Here is a 19,355-nt window from a genome sequence, read left to right on the forward strand (position 1 = left end):
TAAAACTATGTTACTAGCATGTTAGTACCATGTTACTACTATGTTACATGCAGATCCAAATTCATTCACCACGCCGACATATCATTAAGCCCGTGACTCTGCTGTTTACACCATCCACTCACTTTCTTTCAACCACTCACTCACACTACCAACTATACCAAAAACTCAATTTCCCATCTTCATTTCTTCTCCATCACTCTTCTTTTATCCACCAAATCAAATTATTAATATCAAAATCACTTCTTTAATTAATTGCGTTTATAAAATCATTTATCTAATTCATTTATCAATTCACATATTATAATACGTATTCTTATTTCTAGTTGACGTGTGATCTCCAACATACACCCTCACGTCGAGAGTGACAGCTCATGCGTGGAACAACATATTATGAGTGATCCGATAACGATCCGATAGCGGGTGGCACAATAAGTCCAACAAACACTCGTTAAGATATGTTTTAAATGGTTCTAATACCATATTATGAAGTGGACTTTAAGCATAACTCAACCTCATAAAACCGATTTATGGGATGAGGTTTGCATTACAATGAAATATTCTTATAGTGGGATCTCCAACATTATGTACTCATTATCATACTTCTTCAACGAGTTTCTCCATATTTTATAAAATAAAACAATATTAAATTTAAATTTTACGTTATTAATTAATTTTATAAAATTAAATTACACTTAAAATCCATCTTTTGATAATTTTCATCACAAATTACACAAATTTAATTCAACCTTTGTTATTAGATGCATAAGCATTTTTTTAAATAATTTAATCAATGAGCTATGAATATATATACATTAATTTAATTTTTTTTATTAGAGGAAGATGCAAATTTAATTCTTCACTAATTGAAAGAGGGATTGAATATAATTATAATAATGTAGGGATTGAATAAAAATTAAACATATCACATATGAATAAAAAAAGTCACCAAAAACAACTAAACATATCATCATGAATATATTACGGACAGCGTGCAAACCAATGTTTTTTATTTCAATACTTTGAAAAGCAATGTAATTGATGTAATCATTGACGGGGTTTCGTTACCGTTAAAATACAAGTATGTTTTTTAATAATTTTGCATTTCAGATGCCTCCGCTCTTCTAAAATCAATTTTCGGATTTTTTTAATAAGTTAATTAGTCAAATTTGTTTTATTTAATTAAAAAATACAATTTTAACGAAGGATCTGTTTTGATATTTATTTTATCATTTTTTTCTATAAGATTTTACGAAAACAAATGTCCAAATAAATCTTTATATTATTTCATTCTATTTAACTCAATTTGGCTTAACCCAATTTAATTAGGGTTTAAACACGTATTTAACAACCTAACAAATAAAGAAAATTAACAACTTGGATTAGTGGATGATTTGGTTCACTAACAATTCAATCGAATGTAATAATATTATTGTAATTTTACTTAAATAGATATTTGTGCGATGCAGGGAATAGATTGATTACCACGTTTTAAATAATTAAAACAAAATAAGCATGATATATTTAATTTTTGAAATGATTACTATGTTAAAATAGTTTTTATACTTGTGTCATATATATATATATATATATATATATATTTTTTTTTTATTATTATTTATAGCACGTTTTCATGTAAAGTTTAGTGTATGCTAAACATTTTTATAAAATTAAAAAATAAATATATTTTCATGATTTTATTATTATTATGCAATTTAAGTATTTATTTTTATGATTTATATATTAAAGATTTTTATATGTGATGTTTCGATTCCAAATTATGTGTATATTATTTATTCATGAGATTAAAATAACAATATAATTCAATGTAATTCTTTTTTTGTCCGCTTTACATACTTCATCAGGAGATTTGTGGGTATATATTTATCCCCGAAAATATTTAAAAAAAAATAAGAAATATACAAAAAAAAAAATCTCATAAAACACTTAAAATTTTGAAATTACTCATAAAATACTTGAATGGTTTTCACATTTATGGCTTGGATAATTATTTTTCTTAAAAACCTCTTCATTTTGAATTAGTTATTATTTGTTTTACCTTTTCATAATACTTAAGTAAATACTATGTTTATATATATAAAATAATAATAATAATAATAATAATAATAATAATTTTGTTTTAAATAGGCTTTTGCTTTGAAAGTTGTATTTCTATAACCAACCACACAGTAAACCACCGACAATTATTCAATTATTTCTCTTCCAATGGTTTAACAATTATGCATTCACATGGTAAAATGTTTGTTTTAAATTGTCATCCAAAATAATGAATAAATTATTATTTTTTCACAATAAAAGCCTTACAATAAATTCTTTATCCATGATAATTTTTAATTAAAGGAAAATATAAATTTGTTTTATTATGTTAATACATAAATTTTTATCATAAAAATCTAATTAATTGTTACTACATTTATTTTGAGGGATACCAACATAGATAATGTCCATTGCAAAATAACAAGCCAACAAATGTCTAAATTAAATGAAATTCGATATAAAATAATACAAATGTAAATATCATCAATACTTGTAAAATGATACTTGATATCATTTTCAGTTAATTAAAAGTATAAAGAACATTAGTAAGACAAAAAAAATTAACAAATAAAAATATCAATAATACTTTAATATTTTAAATTTAATAAATGTCAATTATTTTGATTTCATTGGTTAAGAAAGAAAGTAAAATAAAAATTTATTAGTATCGAATAAATATAATTTACTATTTTTATATTGTTTTCCAACTTTCATCTCAAATATATTAAAATAATATCATTAAAATAAATTATTTTATTTAAATTATTGTTTAACTTTATCATAATTTTGTTTTTAAACGTCATTTTAAATTATTAAAAGAGAAAGATATATATAAATTATTCTTTATTTCAACTATGTGAGATTATATTAGTAATATATCTCGACTCTAACTATAATTTTTAATGTGAGATTATACTGAGAAACAATTTGAAATGAAAAAATCATTTAATTATTTAAAGAATAGATCCATTTATTAGCAATGCATTTTAATATTTTTCAAAAATAATTAAAACTAACAACGATCAGTTAAAATAAAACCTGAAGTACAAATCAGTTTCGATGATTCCATGATCGTTGGAGAATTTTTGAATAAGAGAATGTAATAACATATTTTGCTAATAGTTAAATTGATTAAAACTATAAAATCATGAATAAATTTGAATAAACAATAAGAAAAGCACCGAATATAATTCAGTAAAGAACATGTATCTAATGGTTTTCTGTCTCTTTTTATTTTAAAAATAGTTTATGGAGGTAATTTTACGGTACTCGAAAGGTATTTTGAAAAGAGTGTTATTAAAAAGCCAAAGAAAAAAGTGTTTTGTATCTTGCAGCAAGTTTTGAGCAGTCTAAAAATAGTTAAAAAAAGAGATGAAAGATATTATAAATTGGTTGTATTTGAAAAAGATGAGCATGTTCTGTGCCTAACAAGTTAACAGAAGAGGATATCACTTTCAACTTTCCCTTGAGGGAGCCGTTTGGAAAAGAAGGGAAAGAAAAAGAAGAAAGAAGAAAGAAGAGAAGAGGGAGTAAGAGGGAAGCAGAAAGGAAAAGACAAAGTATTGATTAATCCCTGCATGCCTGGAACAAGCTCTCTCCCAAAAAATCAGAATAAGAGAGAACAAAAGCAACAGTGGTTAGTACTTGGTAAAGTATAATGGAACAGAAGAAAGGTAAGCACATAGATTGTTTTTTTTCGTTTAAAGAATGAAAAAGTAGAATGATGAGTTAATGAAATATAATTAAAGCATAAACAAGATTAAAATTGTAAAGCTTACTGTTTTCCAAAGTGTAAAGCCAATTTGCTGGTTCCTACTTTCCGCTGTTTTCGCTTAAAGTCAGAAGAGAAGCTTATAAAACCACCCCATTGGCTTCACGCTTTCATTAGCTCCAATTTCCTCATTTTATTACGCCATAAAATGCAAAACCTTTTCTAGTTTTTCTCTTTTCTTTTCTCATACCAACCAAAAACTGCACACAATACCAACATAACACAACACAACACAACGCAAGTGTACTCACATTTTTTTTTCAGGCTTAAAACACACACCCCACCACAGAGAACAAAGAAAGAGAGAGATTAGAAAGATCAGAATCAGACAGGCTAGCTCCATGTCTGACTCACATCTAACTTTCTACTCTCCTTCTTCCATTCTTGCTCTTCTCCCACTCTTCTTCATCTTCTTCATTCTTATCAAAAGAAAGCAAACCAAACCCAGGCTCAACCTTCCCCCAGGTAACATGGGCTGGCCATTCCTTGGTGAAACCATTGGCTATTTAAAGCCTTATTCTGCCACCACCATAGGGGAATTCATGGAGAAACACATAGCAAGGTAAATTAATTAGTTAACCGCCACCAAACCTTGTGTAATCGGTCTAAAACTGAAAAGTTTGAATGTTTTTGTATGTATAGTCCCAAGTTTCAAAATCTCATTGACCTTGTTATGTCAACAGCAGCACACACAAAATCCCACAGTATAGATAGAGAGGTGCTCTACCACTCTAATGAACATGCCAATGTTTGTTTTCAGGTATGGTACAATCTACAAGTCCAAGCTATTTGGGGAGCCGGCAATAGTGTCAGCAGATGCAGGACTCAACAGGTTCATTCTGCAGAACGAAGGGAAACTGTTCGAATGCAGCTATCCGAGAAGCATTGGCGGAATACTCGGGAAATGGTCCATGTTGGTCTTAGTCGGCGACATGCATAGAGACATGCGGGTTATATCACTCAACTTTCTGAGCCACGCCAGGCTCAGAACCCACCTCCTGAAAGAGGTGGAGAAACACACCCTCTTGGTTCTAAACTCTTGGAACCAAAATTGCACGTTCTCAGCCCAAGATGAAGCCAAGAAGGTACTTTTTGTTTCACCTTTAACACACACGAGTCACATAAAAAAGTACTAAAGGGGTGTTTTCATGTTTCTTGTCACTCTCAATTGGCTTGTGCAAATCGCAGTTCACCTTCAACCTGATGGCTAAGCATATCATGAGCATGGATCCTGGGGAAATCGAGACAGAGCAACTAAAGAAAGAGTACGTCACTTTCATGAAAGGGGTGGTATCCGCGCCATTGAATCTACCTGGAACTGCATACCGAAAGGCGTTAAAGGTAATGATAACAACAACAACAAATTGTGTTTTATTTTTTTCTCTAGTTTGGCAGTGGTGAATTTTTTAATCCTGTGATGTTTGTCAATGTTTCACAGTCTAGGTCCACCATACTGAAGTTCATAGAGGGGAAAATGGAAGAGAGAGTGAAGAGAATCCAAGAGGGAAACGAGAGTTTGGAGGAAGACGATCTTCTGAACTGGGTTTTGAAGCACTCCAATCTCTCCACGGAACAAATTCTTGACTTGATTCTCAGTCTGCTCTTCGCTGGCCATGAAACTTCCTCAGTAGCCATAGCTCTAGCCATCTACTTTTTGCCCGGTTGTCCTCAAGCTATGCAACAGTTAAGGGTAAGCAAGTACAACCATGACGCCACGTCCAATATTTTCTTCAAACACTTTTCTCACCCTGTCCACCTTCTACCACACAATTCACTCCAAATTTTACTTGTGATAATTAGCTTCTTCTTTTTCATTTGTGTGAAAAAATAAACAGGAAGAGCACGGTGAAATTGTCAGAGCCAAGAAACAAGCAGGGGAAGTCGAACTCACTTGGGACGATTACAAAAGAATGGAATTCACTCACTGCGTAAGTGAATGTTAACAGTAATATACAAGTCAGCAGTTAAGAATATTATATGGGATGACGAGGTGATACAGTATAATAAAGTGTTTATTACTTACAACAGAACAGCATTATATTATAAGCAACTTTGATAACACAAAGTGAATAAGAAAAACACACATTTAAGTATATAAAGTGGTGTACTTATGAACTATTTGTTACATTTTTTGAAGGTTGTGAACGAGACACTAAGGTTGGGAAATGTTGTGAGGTTTCTCCACAGGAAGGCTCTGAAAGATGTTAATTATAAAGGTATGTTTGGAGGGTGTGGAAAATTTGTATATCTGTTTTGTAGAAAGATGAAAAATTGTGCTGTGAAAAAAGAAAAGGGAAATCAAATTGAAAATGGTGTGTGTGTGTTTTTGAAAGGTTATGACATTCCATGTGGGTGGAAAGTCCTTCCGGTGATTGCAGCCGTGCATCTGGATCCTTCACTTTTTGACCAACCTCAACACTTCAATCCATGGAGATGGCAGGTCAGTTCTACTTATAACAATGGACAGCACGCGCTGTATAGTTATTATTGTGCAACCCTTTTCTTGTTTTCTTTTTATTTATTTTTTGTTGTTCATCTTGTTCTTTTTTTTCTCAAAAGCCAAAGCTGGGTATATAAAATAGATAAATTAGGAAAAGAGAAAAGGAAATAAGCAGAGGTCCCCAAGCACTTGAAATGGTCCTTGCGGTGGATCCCCACATGCAATCAGAGCCTCACTGGCTAATTTTATTTTCCTGGAAGGTGTGGTGAGAACAAAATTTAGTTGAGGTTGGGGGTGGGGATTTTGCCCAAAACGTCACCCCGTAATAGTTGCATGTGGTTTTTCTAGTCGTAGCCCAATTAGCTTCGCGAGTTATCTTCCTTTCCAGAAGAGAAACAGGTTTTTACGTTGGGCGCTTCTGAATCAGACCGAACATAACGTACGCAGGTTGTACGGTTTGACAAAATAGATAAAGAAAATAATGCTTGATGTCATTCATTCTAGTTGACTTCGTCCAAACTCCTAACTCCTAACTACCTATGCCCTATATGCCTTCTTCATAGCTAATTAATTAACACCTCATCACCAAAGCACATGCTTCTAAAGTTATATAACCTAATCTACTCCCCCTAACAACGGTGAAGATTGAGTGAGATTAGTAATTAATTAAGAATGGCGAATGATTATGGGTGAAGAAAAAACGTAGGACATACTAGATATAGATATAGATGTGGTAGTTTTGTGGGTAGACAGCGTGAGGGTTATTTTTGAGTTTAGTGATGGTTAGGGGGGGGGGGTGAGAAATGATTGTTGGGGATGGCGAATAATGAAAAAGGATCAAGTGGGTCCATGCATGCAACCATCCATCCATCTCATCTGCATAAGTATGAATGATGGTGTGGTGGTGGGTTGAGAATTGAGATGATGAAGTGTCATGATCGGCGAAGGGGATGTTGTGAACAGTACGGAGGTGGGTCCATGTGGATGCGATGGATGATGATGAGCATGGGTGTTTTGTGAACGTGTGGCCAGGTCCTGAGGTTCCAGATCATTAATGCCCATGTGGAAATGGGCCCCACACCTGCACGTGCATCTCTGCTTTTTTTTTTCAAATCAAATACAACTCCCAATGATCCATTTCAGGATAACAAATACATGGTGACATCAATCTCAAAATTATTAATACTTACTAACTCACTCATATGATTATTGATGGTGCAGAACCATGGCGGCAGCGGTGGTGGTGGAGGTTGTCCGAGCAACAAGAGCACGGCGGCGAACAATAACTTTCTGGCGTTCGGCGGAGGGTCACGGCTGTGCGCGGGATCGGAGTTAGCGAAGCTTGAAATGGCGGTTTTCATCCATCATCTGATCATCAACTACCACTGGGAGTTGGCCGAAACAGATGAAGCTTTTGCCTACCCTTTTGTGGACTTCCCAAAGGGCCTACCCATTAGAGTCCAAGCCCAATCTTTGATCTAAGTTCCTTAAATTCAAATAACTTACTTAGTTCACCCAATATAAAAAAGTAAAAACTAGGGAAGAGGAAGACAAATATTAAGTACAATTGTACAAACACAGGGATTAGGACCACTTCTTTCCTTTTCTTCTCTTCTCTACCCTCTACTATATATTTTTACTGCCCACCCACATTGTACATTTTATATATCCCCACCACCACTCAATATTTATTCTTTTTTATTTTTATTTTTATTTTCCATGCCCACTGTTGTAATCTACCACCTTCTTTTCTTACTACTACTTATATTATTATAATAATAATAATAATAATAATTAATAATTTCTCTGTAAAAATGTATACGTTGTGTTGCTTTCCTTTACGCCATCCCCAACATGAACCCGTGCAGGACACAATTATGGAATACGTTTCAATCCAACGTTGTTCATCATTATTGTATCTTCTTGCAAATTCCTCTTTTCGAATAATTTTTTTAAATGAGTAGCAGAGAAAGATACGACGCATTAATTCCGGGAGTTGTTTTTTTTTTTTTTATACTTTATATAACTCTCTTGCATCGGTTTGCAATCTGGGAGGCAGATTCATTTGTTGTTGGGTGGGTAGTGGCTATAAATGTTGCAACGGGGTCTGGGACTAATGGAATGAATCATAAAGTGTAACCAAAAATATAAGATGTGAATTTGTGAGTAAAACCATATGCACCAATTGCACCCTTTGACTTTGGTGTGACGTGATTATTAATTGAGTAATTGGTGATGGCCCCACCGGAGCCTCCTCCATTCACCACCATTTTCTTCCTTCTTTTTTAAGTTTTTCTTCATCAAACAGTGAAATTGAAACACGCAGCTTATTGGGTCTACATCATTTTCATCGGATAATGCCATTACGGTGCAAAAAAAAAAAGTCTTGCGAAGGCTTCACACGGAACAAGGTGTGTTTATATGTGAAAGGCCAAAAATAATAAGTTAAAAGAAATTAGTGAGGACTCGACGAAGTAGCAGCAGCAGCAGCAAAGTGAAACACTATATATGGCTCCATGCCTTAATCGTAAATAGTGTTAAATCTGAGGGCTCTTGTGAGGTTACATTTGGCATGTAGCGTGGTTGTTGTTAGGTTAAGTTTCGCTTTCTGGTCGCAGCGATGTATCTTCGTCCTCTCTTTTCAGCAGCAGTGGCCTACGGAACTGCACGTTAATATTACGGATCCAAAAATACCAAGTTTCTGAGAGTCCTAGAAAGAGTTTTGAGGCTAAATAGTTATGAAGGCTAATAAGGTTTGCAAAAATATGGAGAGCAACGTGGAATCAATAATTATGAAAGCAAGAAAAGAACCATTGCTTGGCTCCAAATCAAAACAAATATTTGGCTCACCGACAAATCCAACTCCTCCTGGTCCCGGGAATCCATAACGAATCAAATTATTACAGATACACCACTACATAGTTTTTCACATATGTTAGTTGCAAGTTAGTTATTTTCTGTTGTTGGCTGATTATTTTATTGAAGATGGATTATTTTCTTGTTTGTTTTTATGAGATGCTGTTAATTTCTGCAATTTTATTTGATTAATTAAGAATTGGCCTTATCCAAAGGTAATTCCACTATTCACACCACCAAGGTATATGTATATGTAGCTCTAAATAGTTGGTACATACAAAATTGAGTTTTGATTAACTTATTTTAGAGTTTAAATTGTGTATTTAATGAATTTTTGGAAAACAAAAAAAAAATTGCAGGAAAATACTTCTCCCTGAACATGCAGGGAAATCACTTGATAACAAATTTCTCTTTCTTTTTCTCGAGTAATCAAAATAAGTAAAACATGGAAGTGAGTTTTTTATAGGCCCAAACCCGTTAAAACATTGGATCCAGTCCATTTCATTTTCATGTCCCGTTTTGACATTTGAAAAAACAAATATTTGAATTCTGTTGAGACTGTTTCTTCCTGCACCTCTATATCTTCTTCCGCCACCTCAATACACAACATGAAAATACATTTTTATCCTTCTTGTATCATTCCATAGAATAGTTTCCGGATTATATAGATTATATAATCTGAAAACTCATTTGAAAAAAGACTTCCGGATTACATAATCTGGAAGCTAAATAAGACTTCCGGATAAGTAGTTATGTATCTAAAAAAGGACTTCCAGATTATGTAATCCGGAAACTTATTACAAATTTAAAAAATGATTTCCAGATTATGTAATCCAAAATTTTACAAGGGCATTTTTTTGAAAATGTTTAGTTGTTGGATTCCAAAATGATACAATTGGAAAGTGGATTGGGTACATTATTTCCATTTTGCTTACCTCACAAAAATACCATGTTTCATGCCAAAGTGGGCAAGTTGTTAATTACAACTTAAAAAACATTTTGGAAAACTTAAAATAATATAAAAGAAAAGTGTTTTTTTTTGGAGATGGTATTGAAGTTACTTGGTCATGAATAAATTGAGGTGATGAGCTATCAAGCGTGTGATTAATTAGTGCTTATAACTTTTCTCTATGTTCCCTCCCAAGTGAATTATTTATTTCATAAGATTTAAGTTTACCATCTACAACTTTTGATTGGTGGTTTAGCTTCACCCTGAAAATTAACTGTATTTTTTATTACTAAGCCAGTAATAAAAACAGGCTATGTATTTATAAACACTAAGCTCATATATATATATATATATATATATATATATATATATTTGTGTATGATGAAATTATTTAACTGCTCAATGTTGGATTCAGTAACAATTATCATAACTACAATAAATTTTCCAATGTGATTGTATTCTGGATAAGAAAATCCGTAATTAAAAAATTTGTTTTGGAAAAAAAAAATCTGGAAACATATTTTGGAAAAGGGAATCTGAAATGTATTTTTATATGTATTCCATTTTTTAAGGGCATTTTCGTCTTTTCATTGGAATTGGGTGTAGTGATATGGTGCAGAAAGTAATTGCCTAAAAAGGAAATCTTACTTTTTTTTATTGGGTTTGGGCCTATATCCCTGAACAGACTGTTTCTTCCTGCACCTCCATACCTTCTTCTCTTACCTCCATAAATTTTTGAATTTTCAAAAATGTCTCTCTATAATATTCTGGATTACATAATCTGGAAGTCATTTTTCAAATTTATAATTAGCTTCCGAATTATGTAATCCGGAAGTCTTTTTTGAAATGCATGATTACTTTCCAGATTCTATAATCTGGAAGTCTTATTTAACTTATAGGTTATGTAATCCGTAAGTCTTTTTTCAAATGTGTTCCGGATTACATAATCCAGAAACTAGTTTATGGGGATGAGAAAAAAGAATAAAAATATATTTTCATGATGTGTATGGATGTGGCAGAAGAAGATATGGAGGTGCATGAAGAAACAGTCCTCTCTGAACATTATTCTGGATACCATAACATTCGAAAATTGTGTTTTTCATTCTGCACTCTCATAAAATCCAATTGCACCCCCATAAAAACTGAAACTCCACTTTTACCCTTTTAAAATTGTATTTTCGAACGTATAAAAAAAAATACACAATAAATACTTAGCTCTTCAACAGTGCACAATGATCAATGTACTTCCAACTGTTTTTCTCACTCACGAACCGATATTATAAAATTTGGAAGGGAAGCAAGTAGGGGTGCAATGAAAGGTATAAAAAAGGTGGGAGAAGAAAAAAAAAGTTTAGAGAAAATAATTAGAAGGTAAACTAAATATAAATATAAATAAGGATAATAATGTGATGTTAATTGTAAGACTTATAAAATTAGGTTAAATAATTTTTTTAACAAGCGAACTTCTGTGTAGATTATTTAATATGTGTTTGATATTTGAAGTTACACAAAATTCAAATAAACATCCGATTAAGAACTCGTGCATTTGTGAACTAGGTTTAAAATTAACAGATGAAAAACATTCAATCCATCTTATAAAATAATTTAAATTATTAAATGTTTTTTGTACAGATTAGATAATTTTTTTAATATTCATGTTAATTACTTTTGACTGGAAAACGTTAGCATTTATCATAAAATTTAATTGTTATATAATTATCCGCAAAAACGGCATTTCCACAAACTACCATTTTACCTATGCAATACACATAATAAATATTTGTTTTTTATAACTTAAAATAATGATAAATTAGTATTTTTAAATATATTAATTAAATTTTATGTTACGATGAACAAATTTATTATGATATATTTTTTAATTATTGATCATTTCAAATAATTAAAAATAAAAATACCTAAAGAAAAAAAGTTTAATGAAATCTCCCAACCTATTTATAATACAAGATGCAGCGTTGGTAGTAAAATTGTAGTATAATGTGTAATTACCACTTAATAAAAGCTAATTAAATATCTCCAATATAGTGTATGCCCCACGTGTTCGCTATTGAAACGTTGTTCACTTTCCCTTTGTGACGGCGTGAGAAGCGAAAACAGAGAAAAGAAGAGAAAGGGTGGGAGGCACACGCACGAAAACAGAGTCGGAATCTCCAGTATTCAATCGGAGACAACACCAACTCAGCCGAAAGAAGCAGAGTTCGCGGCGGAAATGTGGCGGTGCATCGCACGGGGACTTCGTGGAGCTGCTTCCACCACCAGATCCACCTCCAATCATCCTCACGGATCTTACCCTTCTAGATTCTTCTCCGTATGAGACTCTCTCTTTCTTACCGATCTTACCATTTCCGTTTATTCTTTTAACCCGCGCACACTCAATTACTTCGCCTGTTCTTTTACTTTAATGTATTTCCTTTCATTTTGGCCTTCTGTATCTCTTAAATTGGATCTTTTGCATGCGGATGGTGTTTCACGGAAGCTGAATCCTTTTTGTGTGCTGTGCAGAGTGGGGTTAACAACTCGTACACTGTGGTGGATCATACTTATGATGCTGTTGTCGTAGGTGCTGGTGGCGCGGGATTGAGAGCTGCTATTGGACTTTCAGAACATGGGTTCAAGACTGCTTGTATCACCAAGCTCTTCCCCACTCGTTCACACACGGTTGCAGCTCAGGTATGAGGGCTTTGCTAACACCTTTTTCGCTTGTTTATTAGTTATATTGGTATTGTGGCTATTTGTTCTGCTTTGTGTTTTCGCTATTGGGTCGTTTGACTGTTATACTGTAGTGTAACTAGTATCCATGTGTAAAGGTTCTCCCATTGAAGTTTATTTATGAAAAAAAAATGAATCTATTGGCTGATGAATTAAACTACTTGAAAGTGACTCTAGCTTCCTTTGGTTGTGATATCAATTTTATGTATGTCTCGTGATGTAACTTGTAAGTGTCCCCTAACTACAGTATTGGGTCACTTTGATACTGTTACCGCTTCCCTTCTCCATAATTCATTCTTCATTTGCTTAATTTCATTTTCTATTCATTACAATTTAAACTTGGCAATATAATATATTGTTTAGTGCGTATCAATGATGGATGATGATTTAACCATTCCTTTGCAATTTGTGTGCTTTTAGAGAATCATTTTCAGATTGTCCCCCTGGCACCTTGTTCTTGTGTGCTTGTACAGTTAGTTACAAATCATGACATAACAAGTATTGGGTGATGCACCAAAGTATATTTTGTTGAAACTATCATATCAACTCTCCCCCTCCCCTGAATATGCTGGCAACACTAATTCGTGAGAATAAATATAGGGTGGTATAAATGCTGCTTTGGGAAACATGACTGAAGATGACTGGAGGTGGCACATGTATGACACTGTCAAGGGAAGTGATTGGCTAGGTATAAACTATCTCGATCTTTGAAATTTTACATCTCCTGTGTGCCAAAAAAAATTATGAGTTCGTTGCCATAAAAATATCCTTGCTTGTAGAAATTCATTTGCCTTAAAATCAGTCTAACTCTAATGAATAAGATGATACCTGTGTCTGTTTCCCTAAATGTGAAAACAAAATCGTCAATTTTCTATCTAATAGTATGATTTCCCTCTTGTTTCTTAATTAATGCAAGCTCTATGGCCTACAGGTGATCAGGATGCCATCCAGTATATGTGTAGGGAAGCACCAAAAGCAGTCATCGAGCTTGAGAACTATGGTTTACCATTTTCCCGAACAGAGGATGGAAAAATATACCAGCGTGCATTTGGTGGTCAAAGCTTGAACTATGGAAAAGGTATTTCCAGAATTTTGTGTAGATTTTCAGCCCTTTTTTAGAAGAGATTTGATATTGGTATCCTTCTGTTTCTATGATACAGGTGGTCAAGCTTACCGATGTGCATGTGCTGCTGATCGAACTGGGCATGCTTTATTGCACACTCTCTATGGTCAAGCTATGAGACATAATACCCAGTTTTTTGTGGAATATTTTGCATTGGATCTTTTAATGAATAATGATGGTAAGTTTTTGTAAAATCAACTTTCTTTCACTTAATATCTGCAACCAATTATTCTAACAAGGGCTTAGCATTCATGGGCCTTGATGAGCAAATTTCCCATGTACTTCACATTACTTGTTTACTGACCGTAATTTGTTATCTATTTTAATTCTAATTGTTTTATCAAACTAGTATGGTGGGGGAGAATTTGTATGTTTTGATTGATGATAAAGTTAACTAATTTCTATGTTGGATATGTAGGCACTTGCCAGGGAGTAATTGCCATGAATATGGAGGATGGAACACTGCATCGTTTCCAATCTGCTTCAACAATTTTGGCTACAGGGGTAACATAGCCTTCTTATGTTGGACAGTATATATTTTTTATTTTATTTCACTTATGAAGGATAGGTGAGATCTTTTATCATGCTTCAGGGTTATGGTAGAGCATACTTTTCTGCAACCTCAGCACACACATGTACCGGAGATGGCAATGCCATGGTTGCACGTGCTGGTATCCCTCTTGAGGTGTGTTTTTCTTTTTGGTTGCTTTTCCGTATTAATTTGATGTCTTTTTGGGATTAATCTTTTCTCATTCGCACGCATTTCATAAATTCTGCAGGATTTGGAGTTTGTACAATTTCACCCAACGGGTATATACGGAGCTGGTTGCCTTATAACAGAAGGTCTGCAGTTAAAGTTTTATTTGCTACATGTCATGCCTTTGTTTTCACTTTACAAGCACCTTGTCCAATGAAATTGGAATGCTGTGTTTTTTTCATTTTCTGATTTTAATTTTTGGATCTTTTAGGCTCTCGTGGTGAAGGTGGAATTCTCAGGAACAGTGAGGGTGAGCGATTTATGGAACGATATGCCCCTACTGCAAAGGATCTTGCATCAAGAGATGTAGTTTCAAGATCAATGACTATGGAGATTCGGGAAGGTCGTGGTGTAGGTACGTTGGCTTATACTGAAATATCCATGTCTTCATAAAAAAGTTTATATTAACATACATGAAGTTTGATTGCTATTACTTTGTAGGCTTCAGGAAAATGAGTGTTAAAGATGTATAACTTTTAGGTCAAATTCTGACTTATATTTTATTTTTAATTCCTACAAATGAATGAATCATCTGAGTTGGATGAAAATCGTGTCCTCTCTATTCATTATGTTGGAAATTGGAAAATATTCATTTATATTTGGACAATTTGATGTTTTTTTTTTTAAGTACGCTTGTATTAACTTTTGGAAATTATTTTTAGGACCCCTGAAAGATCACATCTATCTTCACTTGAATCACTTACCCCCAGATGTGCTCAAGGAGAGACTTCCTGGAATCTCTGAAACTGCTGCTATTTTTGCTGGTGTGGATGTTACAAAGGAACCCATTCCTGTTTTGCCAACTGTACATTATAACATGGGCGGTATTCCCACAAACCATTATGGAGAGGTATAGTCATGCATGCCGTTTGAAATGAGACTTCCAATTGAAAGATTAAGAAAATATACAAAGTTATGAAATAGAGAAGAAAAATCTGGGATAATTGATCATGCTATAATTGTTGAATTTAAAGGGAGGGGAAGAGAGATGTTCTGCCATAACCGAAGCACTGTACAATCAGTCGATTTCACTTGAGCAATCCCGCCCCATCTCCCTAATCTCTTAGACTCTAAGTAGTCTCAGGGGACTATTTCCCGGGCATAGAGTAAATGGGTGCTACGCCGTAAGACCTAATTCCAGTGAAAATGCATTTAACGTGTGAAGATTGAATCCTTTTAACATTCAAAACATGAACTGCACCTCTTTCTAACATTGTTTACTTCTATTGATTGTTTGATAAATTAGTGCTCTATGCTTACTTTTCTCCAATCCACATTCTTTTGTCCTTCATTCAGCTCTTCTCTTACACAATAGTTTAATAGAAGCTTGTGCATCACAAGTAATATTTGTTTGCTTTTCGTTTTTGACAACAAAAATATTAACATTGTCATTTCATTTTGAGCTGTATCTAATTAATGCTATTTGTGATTCAGGTGGTTACCATTAAAGGTGACAATCCAGATGCAGTGATTCCTGGATTGATGGCTGCCGGGGAAACAGCCTGTGCATCAGTCCATGGTGCCAATAGGCTTGGTGCAAATTCACTTCTGGATATTGTTGTTTTTGGTAGAGCTTGTGCAAATAGAGTTGCAGAAATCCATAGACCAGGCAAGATTATTTTCCTATTTGGAAATAGACCGTGTGCACTGAAATTAGTATTATAAAAGTGTCTGTCATCCATTTTGCAGGAGAGAAACAAAAGCCTTTAGAGAAAGATGCTGGTCAGAAAACAATTGCATGGCTGGACAAATTGAGAAATTCAAATGGTTCATTGCCAACTTCAAAAATTCGGTTGAATATGCAAAGAGTGATGCAAAGCAATGCGGCTGTGTTCCGTACACAAGAAACATTAGAAGAAGGTAATCCACTTCTTGTTATGCATATTTATCCTCCTGTCAAATCCTTTCCCCCCTAACAAGGTGTGTTTAATTCTTGCTAATTCCTCAACTATCTCCTTATTCTGAACTTATCTGCTGCGTTGCAGGTTGTCAATTAATTGATAAAACGTGGGAGAGCTTCCAAGATGTTAAGGTCAAGGACCGCAGTCTAATATGGTAATTCCATTTTAGCAAATGATGAATAGTCCTAATATTTCATGGATGTTCATTTTCTAAGTTTATTGGCTATATATTCACAGGAACTCCGACTTGATTGAGACTATTGAGTTGGAAAATCTTTTGATAAATGCTTGCATCACAATGTACTCTGCTGAAGCTAGGAAAGAGAGTAGAGGAGCTCATGCCCGTGAAGACTTCAAGGTCAGTTTTCTATCACTCATGCAAATTTCATACCATCAACATGAATAGTGCACTTAACTATATAATGTTGGATTCTGCAGGTTAGAGATGATGAGAAATGGATGAAACACACTGTGGGGTAAGTCATGTTTCATACAGTTTATTTGGTTTTCTATTTACAAAAGCAGAAACTTGAGTAGTAAAGTTGGAGTTGATTTTGTTTATTTCCATCGGGAACCTTGATCCTTTTAGGTAATTTGAATTGATGGAAAGGAATGGGAGTGGGTATGAAATGGAAGTGTAATATTTGTTCCTATGCTTCGTTTGTAGAGATAGGAATGAAATGACCACTCTTCCATTTCTATTTTGTTTTTCATTGGTGTGATTTAACCAGAGTAGGTGCTAAATGCCTAAAAACACAAATTTGAGACTGATCAAGTGGATCAAATGGGTTGTGCTATATTTTGTTGGTGAAATTGAATCATCATTCCGTCATTTTTATGTAATAACTATTCTTAAAACTGTAAGAACTCCCTTAGAAGCTTGGTGCAAGTTGCAACTGCAATCGTGCAGCTAAAAATGGTAATGGGGTAGATCTATTAAAGTGGTCCTCAACCGAGCATGTTCTTTCTGTCTTTGAACCTTTTGTTTCGTAAGAACTGGAGTGCTCTCAACTCTCGTACATCGTTGGACCATCCAAGTCACTCATTAAGTTAACAAACTTGTGACTGGGATGATATTGTCATTATCTCGTGTTTGTATTCCCTCGAATTCACCCTTGGCTCCTTGCTTGAAGTTCTTCAGTAACATTGTAGTTTTTATCAGTGCGGTCTTAGTAATCACCCTTAAATTTTCAAGTGGTGAGATGAAACCCGAATTGATCATGCTCCATTTTTGGTTGGCAAATTAACTGCTATTGTCTCTGATAGTGATGTTTTACTCAATTACAGTTAATTTAGAGAAGTAAGAATTTGGTATTTTGCAACGGATTAGAGAAGGTGGAAATCTTAGGGCAATCATTTGGTGTGAGGGAGATATTTTGGTTATATTACTGAATCCTAATTCTGACCATAAGCATGATATTTGTCAAGAAACCAACTATTTTAAGTTAAGAATGGAGGTCTGAGATGATCAACACCCTATCATGTCCTTTCAAGTAAGAGCTATGTCAGGTTGAAATACAGATCAAAAGGATCAATATTTTCACCATGACCATCAAGGGTTGATTAATCGATTCAATATCAATTAACCAGCTATTCTAAAAGATTAAATGGGTGGAGTCGGCTAACGTGGTGCTGCTTTTGATTAAGTTGTACTATTTATAATTATTCAATTGAGGAGTAAACACTTGTGTCATTAAATTTCATGTTAGCTAAATGTGCATTTATTTGCAGATACTGGGAGAACGAGAAGGTCCGGTTGGACTACAGGCCAGTGCATTTGAATACATTGGATGATGAGGTTGAATCATTCCCTCCCAAGGCTCGTGTCTATTAATACCTTGCTATCTGTCGTCTCAATATTAAATGACAGAAAAAAAATGCAATAAATGTTATTTTTGATGATAATTGTTGCATTCATCATCAATGTTGATTCATATTCCTGGCATTCTCAAATAACACTGTATTTGCAGCAAAGAATAATAGCAATACAATTCTATTTAACTGCTTGTATTTTTTACAAGTTTTTGCGAATTTACTATATACCAAATTCGCGTCTCCACGTTTATAATTTTCTAAGTTTCGTGTTTATTCATAATTTTCTAATTTTGGTGTTTATGCATACTTTTCCAAGTTTCGTGTTTATTCAAAGCTTGTTTATCCAAAACACCGCTGGATAGAAAAGGACTTTTAAGTTCATTCGAACATGTTGGCAGTCTCCTATTTGTTACAGCTGTTATGCACAACTGTTCTGAGCCCAAAAAAGTTGCTTCTCCTCAAGTTGTTTGAATCAATTTGGAGCCATATCCGTGAACCAAAAATTCTGAGGCGTATAATCACATTTAGACTTTCTTCCTTCACACCCATACAAAATGTAAAAAATATCTTTTTATCTTTTCTTTGTGCCACCTTATACAGTAGTTTTGAAAAAGGTGCAGGAAGAACAGTCTTCTCTGGGTTCATTAATGTAGTACACAGAAATTGAAGAAATCGTGTAAAGTTCAAGTCAAATATTTGTAATTTTCAATGTAAACGGAAAAAAAGAAGAAGCAAGAGTACTTTTAAACTCTTCAATCTAACATTTAAATATGCAGTGAGATGGAGATAAGGAGCGTTGGTAACGCTGGATGTCTCTGTTCTTATGACATTTAGATAAAATATGATCAAACTCCGTTCCAGAAAGAACGACCAAATGAAAAAGAGTAGACTTGTGACTATAGATTACTGGGGGCAAATTTGATATAGTCTCATACATCTCTCTCTACATATATTATACACC

The 19,355-nt window shown here is 33.8% G+C and overlaps 2 protein-coding genes across 2 annotated transcripts; both read left to right on the forward strand.

Moving 5' to 3' along the window:
- Nucleotides 1-3,938: 3,938 nt before the first annotated feature.
- On the forward strand, nucleotides 3,939-7,979 carry LOC137810217 (cholesterol 22-monohydroxylase CYP90B51). Its single transcript, XM_068611375.1, has 8 exons — nucleotides 3,939-4,388; nucleotides 4,587-4,911; nucleotides 5,015-5,167; nucleotides 5,265-5,516; nucleotides 5,662-5,754; nucleotides 5,964-6,042; nucleotides 6,160-6,266; nucleotides 7,488-7,979. The coding sequence occupies exons 1-8, from the start codon at nucleotides 4,168-4,170 to the stop codon at nucleotides 7,746-7,748; spliced, it is 1,491 nt and encodes a 496-aa protein (XP_068467476.1). The 5' UTR covers nucleotides 3,939-4,167; the 3' UTR covers nucleotides 7,749-7,979.
- A 4,081-nt stretch (nucleotides 7,980-12,060) lies between these two features.
- LOC137810218 (succinate dehydrogenase [ubiquinone] flavoprotein subunit 1, mitochondrial-like) lies at nucleotides 12,061-18,580 on the forward strand. Its single transcript, XM_068611376.1, has 16 exons — nucleotides 12,061-12,397; nucleotides 12,592-12,759; nucleotides 13,399-13,486; nucleotides 13,730-13,876; nucleotides 13,959-14,099; nucleotides 14,340-14,425; nucleotides 14,514-14,606; nucleotides 14,701-14,764; nucleotides 14,890-15,033; nucleotides 15,341-15,528; nucleotides 16,113-16,287; nucleotides 16,368-16,538; nucleotides 16,664-16,733; nucleotides 16,817-16,937; nucleotides 17,018-17,055; nucleotides 18,311-18,580. Exons 1-16 carry the CDS (start codon nucleotides 12,299-12,301, stop codon nucleotides 18,411-18,413), a joined length of 1,896 nt encoding a protein of 631 aa, XP_068467477.1. The 5' UTR covers nucleotides 12,061-12,298; the 3' UTR covers nucleotides 18,414-18,580.
- Nucleotides 18,581-19,355: the final 775 nt, after the last annotated feature.

The sequence above is a fragment of the Phaseolus vulgaris genome, chromosome 2 (assembly GCF_000499845.2).
Source record: "Phaseolus vulgaris cultivar G19833 chromosome 2, P. vulgaris v2.0, whole genome shotgun sequence".
Lineage (NCBI taxonomy): Eukaryota > Viridiplantae > Streptophyta > Magnoliopsida > Fabales > Fabaceae > Phaseolus > Phaseolus vulgaris.